The 16,016-nt window shown below is 39.8% G+C and overlaps 1 protein-coding gene across 2 annotated transcripts; it reads left to right on the top strand.

Moving 5' to 3' along the window:
* The first annotated feature begins 830 nt into the window (after positions 1–830).
* Positions 831–12,802, top strand: LOC138628327 (protein SSUH2 homolog). 2 transcript variants are annotated; one of them, XR_011311456.1, is made up of 13 exons: positions 831–883; positions 3,413–3,493; positions 3,576–3,651; positions 3,806–3,935; positions 5,137–5,197; positions 5,644–5,765; positions 7,051–7,113; positions 7,283–7,362; positions 7,989–8,081; positions 9,079–9,184; positions 9,598–9,705; positions 10,281–10,907; positions 12,045–12,802. XR_011311456.1 is itself a non-coding variant. In XM_069711310.1 (12 exons), the coding sequence occupies exons 1-12, from the start codon at positions 871–873 to the stop codon at positions 10,416–10,418; spliced, it is 1,071 nt and encodes a 356-aa protein (XP_069567411.1). In that variant the 5' UTR covers positions 831–870; the 3' UTR covers positions 10,419–12,802. The 2 variants fall into 2 exon arrangements, 1 of the variants encoding a protein (XP_069567411.1); XM_069711310.1 differs by having other exon boundaries at positions 10,281–12,802.
* Positions 12,803–16,016: the final 3,214 nt, after the last annotated feature.

Raw genomic sequence — 16,016 nt, 5'->3', positions numbered from 1 at the left:
CAGCTCTATAATCAATTCCAGATGGGGCGTGGTCAACATTCCTGCAAAAAAAAACAGAAGAATCACGTTTCTACAATAAACCCTCACATTAACATCGGAGGCTGGGACTGTATCCTTCAAAATAAAAGCATGCAGTAATTTCAACTATCCGTTCATTAACCGCTATTTACAGACAGCATATGGAGGTGTAATTAAAATGAAAGATGAAACAGGAAGTAAAACAAATCTGTAACTCCCAAATTTTACCTGTACAGTTTGTGAAGAGGACCAAGAACCAAAGTTGAATCTTCTTCTAGTCATCAGTGCACAATTAACTTTAATGTTGGTTTTTTTGTTATTTTATGACATTAGTGTCTCATAATCTCATGTTTGGGCCAAGTGTTTGATATCAAGGAATAGATAGTTTGCACACTCTGTCTTTTAAATCAAAAATTACATTAGAAATGTTTTTATCTGCTCAGATTTCAGTGTGAAACCATTTAAACTGTGGGATTTAAACTCAAGTATTACCCATTCAAACTTTTGTCCCCATTCATATTATTTAATTTCCATGTACGTAATTTGTAACAGACCCTTTCTGTATATATATATATATATTTTACATTTCTTGTAATATTATAACCAATCATCATGTTTTTAAGGAATTTCATTATTTCATCAGCCTAAACTTATCATGTGAGCAAAGATGAAGGCCCACCTTGCTACCCACCCTACCCTCGAGATGTACCCTCCTTCTGTTTTATTTTGAAGGATTGCCCAGAAGTTGAGGGTTTTATTACCGGTGTTTGGACCCGTGAGGAGACGTGCAGCAGCGGTGTGCAGTTAATTTCGAGTTTCTGTGGAGCCTCAGAGTGGTCAAACTGCAGCAGGATGACCAGCGCAGGTAGGAACACGCACGCACACACACACACACACACACACATGACATTACACGAGTCACCCAGGTGAACACAACAGCGTCCACCCAGCTGCTGCAGGCCACTGCAGACTCCACGCCCCCCGGCTGTCCGCAAACGTATGTAGCGCAGCACGGATTAAAAGGGTCTTTAAATTTATTAATTCAAATTTAGTCTAGGTTTAATTTGTGTCAGTGGAGCCGTTTTTTTGATTTAGAGCTGGTCAGGACAGAGACAAAAATAAAGTTGGAGCTGCTTTTAAACTGACAAACAGTTACTGCAGGATCAAGAAATCCTAATCATGTGACTAACTAATTAAACGGGAATAAATACCAGCATGGTCATTTACCAAATTGACTAATGTGGCGCTTAAATCTCTTCTCCATTCAACATCTTTACTCAAAATGTCGGAGCCCCTCAACCACAAAATCAGGATTAAGGAATTTGTTGATTAAATTGCCAGTAATTAGACATTTCCACTTCCTCTTTTCCTTTAACTCTATTTCCTCTAACTCTATTTCCTTTTATGCTTTCTCCCACTTCATCCCCACCTCCAATAATCAATATCCCTGCGGCAGACACTGAGATATCCAGATTTTCAATCCCTACTGTGGCTCCAGCTCTAAAAATGCTGCTTCTTACATTTCCCATAATGCAAGTGGCGTAATTGATGTAAACTTTACAGTTTTCTGATCTATTTTGGCTGTGAAAGAAGAAAATTAAAATCCCACATACTGTTGTCCAGTCAGGAAAGATTCATGAACCAAAGTGATGGTTTGTTTTTGTCATGTGTCCATACACTAAATATATATTTGGATTTTGGACTGATGGACTAAAACGAACATTACAACGCTTTGAGCTTTGGGGCATTTTCTGACATTACGTACAAAAAAATAAAATCAAATGGTAATCATAAGATTGATTGATAATGAAATAAAGTCATCAGTTACAGCCTAATCCCAAAATCCTTAAGATAATCAGTTTATAACAATAAAAAGTAAAGAGAGCTGCAAATCAGATTGTTTTCAGCTGCTTCCATTTTTCATCTATTTTCATGTACGGAAATGAATGGAACCGTAGAAAAGCAATGAATAAAATGAAAATGGTGAATTTATGAGTCCTCAGACTGATATTAGAGAGATGGGATGTACACCTCTATATTTTACCCAAATAAACCAAATAGTATTTTCAGGATTCACTAATTATTCAGGGTCTACACACGTGATGTTTTTATCATATCAGAAATTTGGCTGTGTTTAGGGCATCAAGGAAAAGTCAGTGAGTTGCAGCTGTTTGCAAATCCTTTAATCACAGAGTGGAAAAAGTCCAAGTTTCCCTAAAAACAAAACAAAGCAGAGTGAAAGCTCTTGGCCTCTTTCTCAGTAATTCCTCTGGTGTCATGTTAAACCTCCCGTATTTAAACTTGACTTACTGGAACAGCTGCGGGGGCGATTGGAGGGGCGGCAAAATTACAGAGAATTACAAACAGTCAGGCTGACTCTTGTTCAGCTGCAGCCATCATTCAGTTTTATGTAAACGGGAGTTCTATGGAAAAGCGTGATGTCGCCTTTCATCACTGTTTCAGAGGTGTTCAGACACGATATAAATTCTCAGGTTAATTTAAAAAAAAAAAACATAAAATGGTACTTCTATAATGGATGTAAATTCAGTGCATTTCAGTTTGTCTTTTGCATTTGGTCACATGTGGCACGCTGCCATTAACCTCATTTAAACATACTTTCTCCTCAATCAGTGGAGAGTAGTTTTTTTTTTGACAGCTTTCTATTAGTTATAGTGAACCAATAAAAAAACTAAGCTTCTCTTATTTCACTTATACGTTCTTTATTAAGAGATTTCCCATTTTATGGAGATTAATTATCTCTCAATAATTGTGTAAACCAGGAAAAAAAAAAAGGTCTAAAAAAAAAAAAAAATCCCTTAAATGATTTTGAGTTTGTAATTTTGTGTGTTTTCTGTGTGCTGATGAGAAGATCGATACCACTCACGTCTGTATGCCAGCAACCAGTTAGCTTAGCATAAAGGCTGGAAACCGCTAGCCTGGCTGTGTTCGAGGCTCATAAAATCTGCCGAGCACATGTTAAGTGTGCCGATTAACGTGATGAATCCCATTTGTAAGTTCTGTACAAAAGCCAGTGTGGAAACAAACAAACCGAGACTCCAGGATGTTTCTGGTGAAGAATTGATTCCAACGCGTGACTCCAAATAAAACAGCCAATTGGACTCTGGAGTTTTATACAGAGTAAACAAATGATGATATTATGTGTTAATTAATGAGCTTTGGAGCTGCTGGTATATTGTTTACCTTTTGGACGGAGCCCGTAGCCGTTTCCCTCTGCTTTCAGTCTTTATGCTAAGCTAACGAGCTACGTATTTGTTGACGCTACAAAAGCAATTAGTGCGCTTGTTTATCTCCCGGCAAAACAAAGCCACACTATTTGTCTGTTTCTATCATAGTCCGCTGTGAGAGCTGTTTGTTTGTTTGTTATTTATTCCAGCTACGTACCCCCCTCCCACCGCCCCCCCGGCCAACATGTTCGGCAACGTGCCCGGCTATGAAGGCACCGTGGTCGGAGGAGGTAAGAGGAGTCCGACTCGCAAACTCTTCGCAGAACAATAGTGTTGTTGCAGCTGCTTAAACATCTGTGGTCACTGCTGCAGGAGGTTACCTGCCCCCTCCCATGCCCGCGCAGCCTGTAGCCCCGCCCCAACCCGGCCCCTCACCTGACGACTGGAGGTAAGACCTGACATCATCTGACATCACCTGCGACAGCCAGCCAATCACACGCTGCGGCCTTCTGTGTCTGCTGGGTGTTGAGGCTTTGTTCAGCGAATATCCTGGTTTAATGTGTGTATGTGTGTGTGTGTGTGCGTGTGCGCGTGTGTTGTAGCATCCCCTCTCTGTCGGAGGATGCGGCCCGTGAGGCGTTCAAGAGCTACGCGTCGTCTCATTGCTGCTACAGTGACTCCCCGGCCCAGGATGGAGTCATCACCAACATGGAGCCGTACAACACGTACAGGGTGACTGGATGTTCACACTCTTTATGATGCTGTTTACTGCCGTGTCTGTTACTTAAGGACGCTCCGGTTGTCTTCTGTGGAGCTGAAGACGTGAGAAGCACCATTACATGGAATTTGCTTGTCAGCTTGATCTATTTCCGCCCTGTTGATCAGCAAACTACTAATAAATGAAAATGGACCTGGAGAGCAAAGCCGTGCTCATCAGATAATTACAACACCGAAACATTTGAGAAATGGTGTGTGTTTTTGTGTGTGTGTGTGTGTGTGTGTGTGTGTGTGTGTGTGTGTGTGTGTGTGTGTGTGTGTGTGTGTGTGTGTGTGTGTGTGTGTGTGTGTATTTTGGGTTTGTTGATGGCAAAATTACCAACGAAGCAACGGCTGTTTGCCAACTTTGTAGAAAAAGTTCAACCTCCACTTGTACAGCGACAACAAATCTGAGGAGTCAACCTATTTTACCTGGATAATATCAACCATGTGTACATGCACTTCTAGCATAGAGTCCAATTTTCTTTCTCCTTACATACACCATTTTCAGCGTGAAACCTCTTCACTAATTCAAAAAATGCATTTGACCCCTGATGCACAAGATATACTGTGTCACGGTGTCCACAGAAGAGTAGCAGCATATGGAACTTACATTTTAATGTCCGTACCAGTCGTTTACTGGCGGTATTTCACGTCTTGTGAGGACCAATAGATCGTGTTATAAAGTGGCTGTACTGTCGTTTACTAGCTCAAAAAATTTGATTTATCCTTAACCTCCCATTTAGAGACCACTTTTTTACTTTGATTACCAACAAATTGTACACAACCGTTTACTAATTCCTAAATTAAAGCGAGCTCCAGCTCAGCCATCTGTTTATTCTGTTTTTATAAATTAGAAGAACTCTGGAGCACCATTTGTTTTGAACAGGAATAATTAGCAACTAATCTCTTTTCAAACTCCTTTCCATGATGTTATCATGTTATCAACCTGAGCCTGGCAATGGCAAAAACAGCCCTTTTAGTAAACTTACATTGACAGGCTGCATTTGCCACAAAATATTACATTGCAGCCTGTTTTGCAATCTCTCCCAGTAGTGGTCCAGTTTCAAACACTGTCGTCCCAATTAGTCACTTTGATCCTTAATGTTATTAAAATCGGGTACAGGTTGAAAAAAATACCAAAGTTTCTCTTAATATTGTGTTTTCTCTTCTGTAGTACCGCCTGGAGACGTTCACTGAGTCCAGGTCAACTGAGTGGGCCCACAAACCTCATGAAGGTAAACAAAGACTTGGAAGTTTCTTCAACCTAATTCCACCCCGATGTTAAGTGTAAGCCAGCAGGTTACAATGTTTTCTGAAGGCAGAAAGGTGGTTGAACAGTATGTGGTGATTTTGTTGATTGGCCCTCTGGTAATTTAATACATTTCCTTGAACACACATCAGCCGTCTGCCAGTGATTCAGTCTTACATAAAGTTGTTGGGCTTGTGTGAGATTAAAAACAGAGTCCAGATTATTCTGACTAGTTTTCTCCAGAATCCCACGGTCCTACATTTCCCATAAAACAACTGGACAGCGTCTTACATTAGAGCGTCCTCACCTGGAATAAACACATTTCTGTCTTCTTTTTTTTTCCAACGCAGACCCTCGTGACATTTTAGTGACATCACTCTGACAGCAGGTTTTTGATTGACAGCTGTCTTTGATCTCCTGTGTGATTGACAGGTGAGCCGGCAGACTTCTACACCCAGACTGCCCCCCGGCCCTGGGAGATCCAGGCCACGCCTCCCGAACTCTTCAACAATCACACAGAGGAGATCCGTGTGCCTTACACCTCTTCCACCAAGGTGATTAGATAAAAGAAGCTGTCTAAGTCGGCCTTGTTGCTATGGTTACCTGCAGTCCAGTTTATCTTGAGCTCTGACTTAGTTTTAAAGGTCAGTCAGCTGACAGCCAGTCAGAAAGCAGGATTGATGGTTGCCATGATGAATTTAGTATCAAGCCTAAATATTTTCGGAGGTTGGAGAGGTCATTAAGAAAGCTCTAGAGGTAACTACAGGTGTTGGATGACCAATGTGTCACTGAAGGGGTTTTACAGGCCTTCGACTGGGTGCCAGAAGTTACTGAGGAAATACCATGGGTCCTGGAACAGTTTGAAATGGTCCTGAGGAAAGATGCATGAGGTCATGAAGAGCAACCGCAGATAAGTGAGAAGGTCGAAATGGTCTTTGAGGAGATTCAATCAGGTGCTGAAAACATTTTGGAGCCTAGTTTTAGTGACCTTTCAATGTTTTCCAAAGGTCCTTGAGGCGGTTCTTGTACATGTGTTAGAAGTCTTTGAAGAGATTTCAGTAGTCCTGGGTTGGTCCCAAAATCTCAATGATTTGTTTACAATCTTGAAGATGTTTTTCAAGGGTTGTTTCAAGAGTTTTGAGGTCTCCTGACGAAAGTTTCAATGTTCCTTAAGGAGGTTTTATAAAGACGTTTTAGACGCTTCCAGAGGTCAACAACGTTCAAGAACTCATTTAAGAAGTCCCTGGGGTCACTGCAGAAGTGTTTGGTTTCTGGAGTTCTTTAAAAAGTTTCTATACTTAGGACCTAAGTAAACAACAATGTTGTTCCAGTCATGCTTGAAGATCTTTCATAGGGCCTTGGAGAGATTCCAAGGGGCGTTGAGGATGTTCTCTTGATCACTGACAACGTTCCAGCGGTCCTGGAAGACGTTACAGTCGTTCTTGAGGAGGTTCTTTGGGTTATTCATAGGTTTTAATCATGAGGTCTAGATATGGTCTAAATAAAGTCCGGTTAAGGTCGAGATAAGGGTAAATGTTGGGGAGGGTTAAGGGTTAGTTCCTCACATTGTGTTACGTGCTCGAGTTCTGCTCAGATATTAAACTGTCGACTCAAACTATGTTTCAATTTTAACACACAGCTGACAGCCATTTCTGACCGAGATCATAATTACAACATGTTCTGACTAATTCTGTCAGTGTGACGCCAACAGATAATAATGTTATTTTTAACTTGTGTGTGTGTGTGTGTGTGTGTGTGTGTGTGTGTGTGTGTGTGTGTGTGTGTGTGTGTGTGTGTGTGTGTGTGTGTGTGTGTGTGTGCGTGCGTGTGCGTGTGCAGGACTGCCATAGCTGCCATGGCACAGGGACGATGTCATGTGACGAGTGCCAAGGAAATGGATATGTAAGAAGACTGTCAATAAGCAATAAGTCATTTAATGAATCAGTTATACCAAACTACATAATTTTTGACTGGAAAAGGACAAGTTCTTGATTAAGCAGGTACAATCAGATTTGAACTGATGTAAAGTGGATTTACAATTAAAAAAAATGTGTTTATATTGTCTCTGTAGAAACCGTGCTGGGTGTGTCACGGCTCTGGGACAAATAAGGATACAAATTGTAATGACTGTGATGCTACGGGAAAAGACAGGTACTGCAGGGGTGTCTGGCAATTCTGGTATGAAAGGACATCATGGTTGAGTTGTAACCTTAAAATCAAAGTCTGCTTACGTCCACAGGTGTTGTTTTCCTCCTGAGAGTTTCATTATTCAAATTGAGACGTGAAGTGAAACCGAAACTTTCTGATTTTGTTCCAAAAGTGAGAAAACTTCATCGACAAGAGTCTTTTGTTTATAAAGCTTATCGCTGTCCTGATATTATATTCAAGATAAAACTTTTACATGGAACTCGGAGGAAACTAATTATGCATATGCCTGTATATATTATAAATATTCTGGTTATTGATTATTGCATACTGTGCAGTAATCAGGTGAAAGGGATTTCTAAATGTGGTCTGTTCAGCAGCCGAGCAAGAAATGACTGAAAATCAGACTGTCCTTGAATGCACCAGCAGAGACGGGGCGATATAAGCTAATCACGTAAAACCAGAAAGAAGTGACATTAAGAAATAAAAAAATAAAAACAGCGGTATGGTCCTTTTAAATTTCATTGTGCAGACTTGGATCAGGCCATTGAAGAATGTCTGATGTATGTCACATGTTTGACCCTATATATATATATGTGTGTGTGTGTGTGTGTGTGTGTGCGCGCGTGTAGATGTAAAGAGTGTGATGCTCGCGGAACAAAGGAGTGTCAAACTTGTAAAGGAAAGAAACAACTGCTGACCTACATCCAGCTCAAAGTGGAGTGGTGAGTAGTCGTACTGATAACACAAGGGTTTCAGGGCGTTTTGGGGTCCCGGGACAAGATGATAGTGGCTCTATCTGGGTCCTTGACAATGTTGCATTGGGTTCTTCAGGTGTTTCCAGGAGTCACTGTAGGGCCAAATGGTCCTAGAGGTAGTTTTAGAAGGTTCCGTGGTTTTTGAGGGAGTTACAGATGTTCCCTGAGTCCTTGACGATGTTTCCATGGTGTTTCTATAGACAGGGCATCACAACACGTGTTTCACTCACATTTGCCCCTAAAAATACATGTGTGCAAACTGGTGAAATAATTGACAAGCACAGTGTTACAAATGTAATGAAGGGCCTTTAAACGTTTCCATCGGTCTTTTAGGGGCTCCAAAGGTCTTTGACCGTGTACCAGGGGTCGTTGAGGATGTCCCTGGGAATGCTGGGGGGGGGGGGTTGCTGAGGGTCCTTATTTATGTTCCAATGGTCCTTGAAGACTTTACCTGAGAATTTGAGGATGTTTCACTGGTTCTGGAAGATGTCACACATACGTCCCATGACAAAGTGTTGTTTTGGATGCCAAAGGTTCTTGAGGAGGTTTGTGTGAGTCCCGAGTCTCCCTTGAGGTTCCCTTCGTCTAGGAGCATGTTCCAGTGGTGAATGAAGAGTTTCCAGGAGTTGTGGTTGAAGTTTCTAAGGATCCTTGAGAAGACTTAAATAGTTCCAGGAGTCCTTTAAGATGCTTAAAAGGTCCTTCAGAGTGTTTCTGCAACTGATAATATCACCAGTACTACTTTTATACGACTGCATTAGTTGCTCGTGTTCATTATTGATCGGTCGATTTGCTGTACAGACTTTGTTTAGAGAATCACTGCTCAGTTCTGTCAGTAAATATACAGTATAAACAGACACTGTCAGATCACGCCCTCTAGTGACATAAAGATAAAATTACTTGACGTGTGTGGTGTGTATTACATGTACATGTACACAGAGTATGTCTCTGTATCTCTGTTTAGGACAAACCGTGTAGAGGACCACGTGACGGAGCAGAACTCTGGTCTGCAGATCAATGATCTGCAATCAGTGAGCGGGAAGGAGCTGTTCAAGAACAACCAGTACCTGGTACACTACACTACACACACACACACACACACACACACACACACACACACACACACACACACACACACACACACACACACACACACACACACACACACACACACACACACTTTTTGTTTGGTATTCTAGCTTCCCTGCTCATTTTCCTGAATCCCGACTAGCCCGGTTCTGTATAATATAAACGTGCAATAATTCTCTTCTCCCTCTATCATGTTTCTTATATAAAACCTACACGCATGAAAACTGTACCAAATGAAGACACTGTACAATGTTGTTATGCTTTGTATTACTGTATCGTATCTGCAGGTGGCGCTTTAGGAACGGTTGTGGGGTAATTTAAGGACGATGCTGGTGTTGGCTGTCTGTTATATCGTCAGTACTGTGTGTTGGACTCCCTGTCTGTCTCTTCCCAGCTCTACCCGCTGGTCGGGTTCCCAAACCCCGCCATCGCCGAGGCCTCTCAGCGTCTGATCCAAGAGCACCAATCCACTTACGCCGAAAACTCCAGGATCCTGCAGCAGGTAGGATGTGGAAAACCAAAGCAATAAAAGACATTTTCTCCAGAATCTGGTGTTAGAGGAAACTGCTATCCCGGTGTCATTGAAAAATAAAACTGATGAAAAGCAGCTGGGTACAGACGGTGGTTAAAATTTGAAAAGGAAACATTTTCTGATGAAATTTGAACTATCCTGACATTGAAAACTGCAGGTCGATACTGCGATCAAGTTCAAATCTTTGTAGTTTGTATGTGAAATACTGTTTGGGACTTGCAGTTAAAGAAGTTGAAGAGTCATTTAAAGTTGAACTGTGGTTCTGTTTGAAATATGAGCTCAAGTTTAAACTCTGGAAGGAACTGAAGTGCTGTGTTCAAGGATAAGAGATCAAATCGGGAATGTAATTTGAAGCAGTACAGGAAGTCGAAGTGTGTATCAGATTTGATATAGTTTTAGCATCTGGAAATGTCACTTCACAGTGGTAAAAAGCAGTTTTTGTGGTCTAAAAGGAAATCCGTGGAGGGACAGCTGTTGTGGCAGTGATAAGAGATGAAGAACGGAAACTGTCCTTTAACACAACTTTCCGTGTGCCACTTTCTCAGAGGCAGACAGTCGAGTTGATCCCCATCACTAAAGTGAACTACAAGTGGAAAAGCGGCACTCACGTCTACTTCGTTTACGGCAACGAGCGCCAAGTCAGCGCCGACTACCCAGCAACCTGCTGCTGCGTCATCCAGTAGACACACACACACACACACACACACACACACACACACACACACACACACACACACACACACACACACACACACACACACACACACACACACACACACACACACACACACACACACACACACACAGCTGTTATTCTCATTATTCTCTTACCTTTTTTTTCTTAAACACTCATCTCTCTTCTTCCACACAACTGTTTGTGGAACATTTGTGTCTATATATTACCATCAACAAGCGTGTTAATCCAGCTGTTCCAATATTCTTCTGCCACGCAGAACATGTTCATAAAAACGTGCAACCTCCGACACTGTGATGCTTCACCAGGTGTCTAGATGAGAGAAAATTAATGGATGTTAACTGCGGTGCTGCTCTTATGATTTATACTTTATTTACACCAAGACAATATTTTCAATCCTGGACATGAAGTGCTGACTTGTTTACATCCAAACTTAAGGTTTTGTCTGCCCGTTGGACACCTGTGCCACTTACCAAAGGTATTTTTCTGTTACAACACCGTTTTCTGTAAACTTGTGCCAGTATGTGCCTCTTGATATCCTCAGTGTTGCAAGGAAACCTACAATTTTGCTATTTCAAGAACGAAGTGCTGCTTTTTCTGCACGTTTCAAGTCTTCCTGACATCTGACCTCACTTTTAACCCAAAGCATGTCATGAAACTCTTTCCAGTATAGGACCAGAGCAAACAGATGAAACGTGTTTAATACGAGGTCAAATGTAAATAAAAGCATAGGGTAGTCGGATGATGGAGGAGGTGAAGTGCCGTCTTCTCTATATAATAACATCAGGATATTTCTGCCTGTGTTTTTCCTTCTTGTGGATTAACAGCTCAGAGGACGAGTTGGTCAACTAAACTATTACTGTTACTACTACTAATATCTCTTAGTTTATTCATGTTTTGTGCCATTTACTGCCGCCTGCCATTTTCTTCTCCGGACTGTACATAATTATTTCAATGAATAGTTATTAAATATAGTGGAACCCTCAGTCAGCATGCTAGCTAGGTTGCTTACCGTCTGTCGTTGTACCATCAGCTCCCGTCTTCCTTCTGTTTGTAACAGGGAAGGTTGAATAAAACTGGATGTCGTCACACTGTTAATACAAATTATATGATAGCTTCTGACTTTTTGGACTCTCCGGCTCACTGTTCCCTCAAAGAACAGCACTGATGCATGTTTTCTCATAGGTACCATAATTTGGTGTGTTAAAGTTAAATTTGACACACACAACAAAAAAAAAAAATCAAGCAAATTTTCAACTCTTTTGTGAGTAAATCACAGTTTGTAGTGATGCCAATGAAATCAGATAATTTGGAGCGGAAATTCGCCCTTTAAATTCTGAAGGCACCAAAAAATGTTGTCTTCTTTTTTGCATGTTTAAAGTTTAGTAAACATTAAGAGTAATTATTTCATAATTTTCAATACAGAAACATTTCTCATGGTGCCTGATCACCAAAGTGTCTTTTTTTAAATTTTTCGTTCAGAGATGACATCTTCATAACATTATGATAAATGTAAACATCAGCTATTGCAAAGCTCGACGTGCTTCATGTTCCCTGGTCTGAATGAACTCTATTAAAACATCTCTGCTTGCTTCGCTCTCGCTTTAACGCTCAGCCAATCAGCTGCCAGATACTGAAAGGCATTCTGGGTAGAAGGGAGGAAGGAAAGAAGGAAAGAAAAAGGAACAATGGTTGTAGCCTGAAGGAGTTGGTGACAAAAACAGACTGCAGCTGGAAACTGAAAACCTTGTATCACCAGTGATATATTTTTGATGATGTTGGTTGTCAAAGTTCAAGAATTACATCAAACCATTTTTAAACTTTAAAAGCTCTTTGATGCCTAAATAAAATGGATTTGTTGGAGGGGGTTTTCTGTAAATGTTTTCATGGATTTTTCCATAGCTAAAGAGCTAATGCTTCATTTTTTTCAGTGACGTGTATTGACGTTTGTATCTGGGAGTTTTGGAGCTGCTTGAACGATACTGACCAGCAGCTGACAGAAACATCTTCAAAAAGAAGAAGGCAACATAAAGCAGAAAGTTAAATCTTTGATGTTGAAGTTGTCAAATTGCTTCTGAAACTTTACAGAGATGTTTTGCCGATTTAAATCCATTCCTGCTTAATACATTATGAGTTTGAGGGAAAAGCAACTAGTTCCTTTAACCCACCTTCCTGCAGTACAGCGGAGCTCCTGGAGGGGGCGACTTTATCCACTCAGGTTAAACAGCCTCTGCTCCCCACTTCTGGCTGCTTTTATTACAACCGGGACAAATCCACTTCAGTTTTATGGTTCTGTACTGTTAATTTTTAACCAACTATGCATGTTTTTTGTATTATTATTTTTGGGCATTTGCTGAATATGATGTACTCTATCCATTTTTCCGCCTTCTTATTTTCATAATTATCCATGTTGATAATTGTTTATCATTCGTATTTAAGCCTAAATGGTTTTTTTTTTAACACAACGTTAATGTGATTGTAGGCGTTTAACATCTGAAATATGATACTGCTGGAACTTTTATTAAGTGTATATGCCTTAAAACAACACTGGTTAACAAACATTTCTGCTACTAACCTGATGGACCGGATGTTACTACTGTCAGACTCTGTAAAATGACGCTCTTACAGTCAATTATTAATCATATGTTACTGTTAAAACTGAAAAATAAACTCTGAGACTCATCTGCTTCTGTTAGATTTTTTTTTTGGATCCATATCTACAGAGCTTAATATCGAAAAAAAAATGAAAATGTTTGAGCTTATGATCCAAAGCGAGCTGCAGAGACATCAAATGGAGTGATTTCAGAGAGAAAAGTTATAAAAGATATATATTTAAGCATTTCTGACTCTAGTAAAGCACAATACATGCAGAAGGGTTCGTCTTGTTTTATTGGAACTATTATATAGTTTATGCTAAATAAACAAGCAAGACAAATTTAAAATGTGAAACAAATATTATATTTAAGAAAATGTTCACACATAATGTATTGAAAAAAATACATGCATATGATCTAAGACTGTATTTAAATGTTCAGTGAAGTGGGATTAATTTATTTGTGAATTTTATAGTTATTTGCCTATTTTTTTTTTTTTTATTTAAAGTGGGGAATATAATAAAGAAATGTAATACGGTCGGTAGCCAGTTAGCTTCTAATGCAGCTCACACATTTTCAGTTGTTTGTGAACTGCTTTTGTTTTTCTTCTGGTTTTCTTTTAGTGAATTCTACTTTTTGGTGTCTATTCTTGCGGGGGAGGAGTTGTTTTAAAGGGAAAAATACAGAAAGTGTGGCGGAGAAGGCTGAAAGCTGAACTGTGTCTCTGTCATCTGTTACCATCACTTATAGTAATTCGCTTAGACCAAAGCCACCTATCACGTCTCTGCGTGCGCTCTGGCATTGTGCAGACGTCACTATCAGATCAACTGTAAGATGCCCTTCCTGTCTGGAGCCCATCCCCTGATGCACTGCAGAACTGCAACCAAAGAAACATGCACTAACTAAACGGTCTAATCTGCTGCTTGTAGGCAAATGTTGGAGCTGGTTTCACTTCCTGTCTCACCTCCGGTAGGATAAAAAAAAAACTCCCTTTTATAGGAAGAGGACAAGTCTTTCTCAGGCTTTTAACCTGCTCAGATTTGATTTAAAAAAAAAAAAAAAAAAAATTAAAAACTGATTTCCATCTATCAGCAGAAAGTCAAACATATTGAGACGCAGCGACATGAGAACTGTGGACATCTGTTGATTACTGATGGGTTTACTTCAGTTTTAAATTATTATTTGATTTCCTCCCACATGTAGTCATGATTTCATTTTTAATTGCATTTTTTTTTTCAATTTAAAAAGTTAAGTTGGGTGTGACTGAGCTGTTTTCAGAAATCTATTTTTCTTATAATTACAAAGTTGAGAATAAGAGAGGAAGGGTGTAACGCAGCTCTGAGATTTGAAGAAGTTGAATAGCGTAGCCAGCCCATGATAGCGTTACATTTTCCAAACACTTCAGATAGCTCGCATCCTCAAAGCCTCGTGTTTTGTTATGTGAAAAAACAAACTGTTAAGCAACCAAACAGACAAAATAACATACATTTTTAGCTTTTTACAGTTCTATAAATAAATAAAAGAGAAAAGAAAAGCGCTCTTTCTCTGTTGCCATGTCTCTTATGCCTTCCGTGCGGGCGGATTAGTGTCCTGAGGGGCCTCCGGCGTCAAACATTTACTGTCGAGTCCCTTCTGACCTTCAAAATACAGTCGGCTTCATTGTCGGGGTCGCCAGAAATCCACCAGCACTTCCCAGCTAAATTCACGAGTTGATTAGTTGCACGATTTAGCTTTTTAAAGGAAAAATGACAAAACGTGGACTTTGAACTTCACGAATTGGCTAATAATGAAAAAAAAATAAAGATTTATGGTATTTATACGCTAAAAAAAACCTGAGAATACTAGTCAAATAAATGTAGTTGTCGGTTTTAGATTTAAAGTGCGGTTTTGATGGATTGACCCAATTTTTGCTGTTGGTTTTTATGTCTTGAAACACTGGAAAAACTTTGATTAAACAAACTTTACAACAGATGAGCTCAATAACTATAATAAAAGCCTTAAAGAATCATTCAAACAGCGATGAGGATTGAGGATTGTCGAGTAAGCATTCCTCATCATAAGCACAAATTTCCCAAAAGACCTGAGATTAATCAAAATATGTGGACCACATGATAAATCTGGAGCCCGACTGGTAATCCAGCCATGAGGCTCATTAACTGGATCATTAACTTCATATTTATGTCTTGAATTTAGCCGTCCAGCTGGAAATATGAAAACATCAGCAGCATTTAAACAATTTTCAACTGGCTTCTTTTTCATGGTGATGGCAGCTTAGCCACATTTGTATTTTAGTATTTATCGTAGCTCGCCGTATCAAAAATAATGAGCAAAACATGATTTCACAGTAATTGAGTAGAAGGCTAATTAAACTGTTGGTCGTCATCTACCAGAATCTCATGTTTCTCACATTGAGTATATTGTTTGACTATATATATATATACTTAATGGTGTTGTTTATGAGATACACAGTTGTGTTTCCAACTTGTTTTAATCTTCAGTTTATAAAAAAAAAAAAAGAAAAAGCCCAACAACTCAAAACATGAAAAACCAAAACCACAGAAGTGAAATTGTGACGTAAAAATGCGACCAATGGTGTTTCACTTTTGAGAAATTGAGATTTTTCAGAAGTGAAGGTTTTGTGACTTTAAACTTGCTGATGATAGCCAACCACCTCTGTGGAGTTACACCACCCATCTCTGCATCACATCCGAGGAGGAGTGTATTGATTTCCTGAAGACTTCCTTTTTCTTTGAAAAATAACCATAATGACTTCCTGCCTGACCCAAACCAATTTAAACCTCACACTAATGTAAACCTGCCTGTCATGTTATGTGTACTTAAAATCATGTCCCTAAAAGGAAGAGGGGAAGTTCTCCATAGTGAAATTGTAAACAGATTCATTTCCCCCATAATTTAAGTTTTAAAAGCGCACACGCACTATTGCGAAACACATCTGACACACACCCCCCCCCCCCAAAAAAAACGCACTAAAT

Source organism: Brachyistius frenatus, unplaced genomic scaffold (assembly GCF_029030835.1).
Source record: "Brachyistius frenatus isolate BFR_SWC_R1_liver_20210118 unplaced genomic scaffold, ASM2903083v1 Contig_98, whole genome shotgun sequence".
Lineage (NCBI taxonomy): Eukaryota > Metazoa > Chordata > Actinopteri > Embiotocidae > Brachyistius > Brachyistius frenatus.
The sequence above is the reverse complement of the archived record's forward strand: the minus strand, read 5'-3'. Positions and strand labels throughout refer to the sequence as shown.

What these genes read in the sequence shown, in the direction of transcription:
- LOC138628327 (XM_069711310.1), top strand. An exon ending in TCAAGAACAACCAGTACCTG is followed by an intron (nt 9,185 to 9,597) that starts GTACACTACACT and finishes GTCTCTTCCCAG; the next exon opens with CTCTACCCGCTGGTCGGGTT. An exon ending in ACTCCAGGATCCTGCAGCAG is followed by an intron (nt 9,706 to 10,280) that starts GTAGGATGTGGA and finishes CCACTTTCTCAG; the next exon opens with AGGCAGACAGTCGAGTTGAT.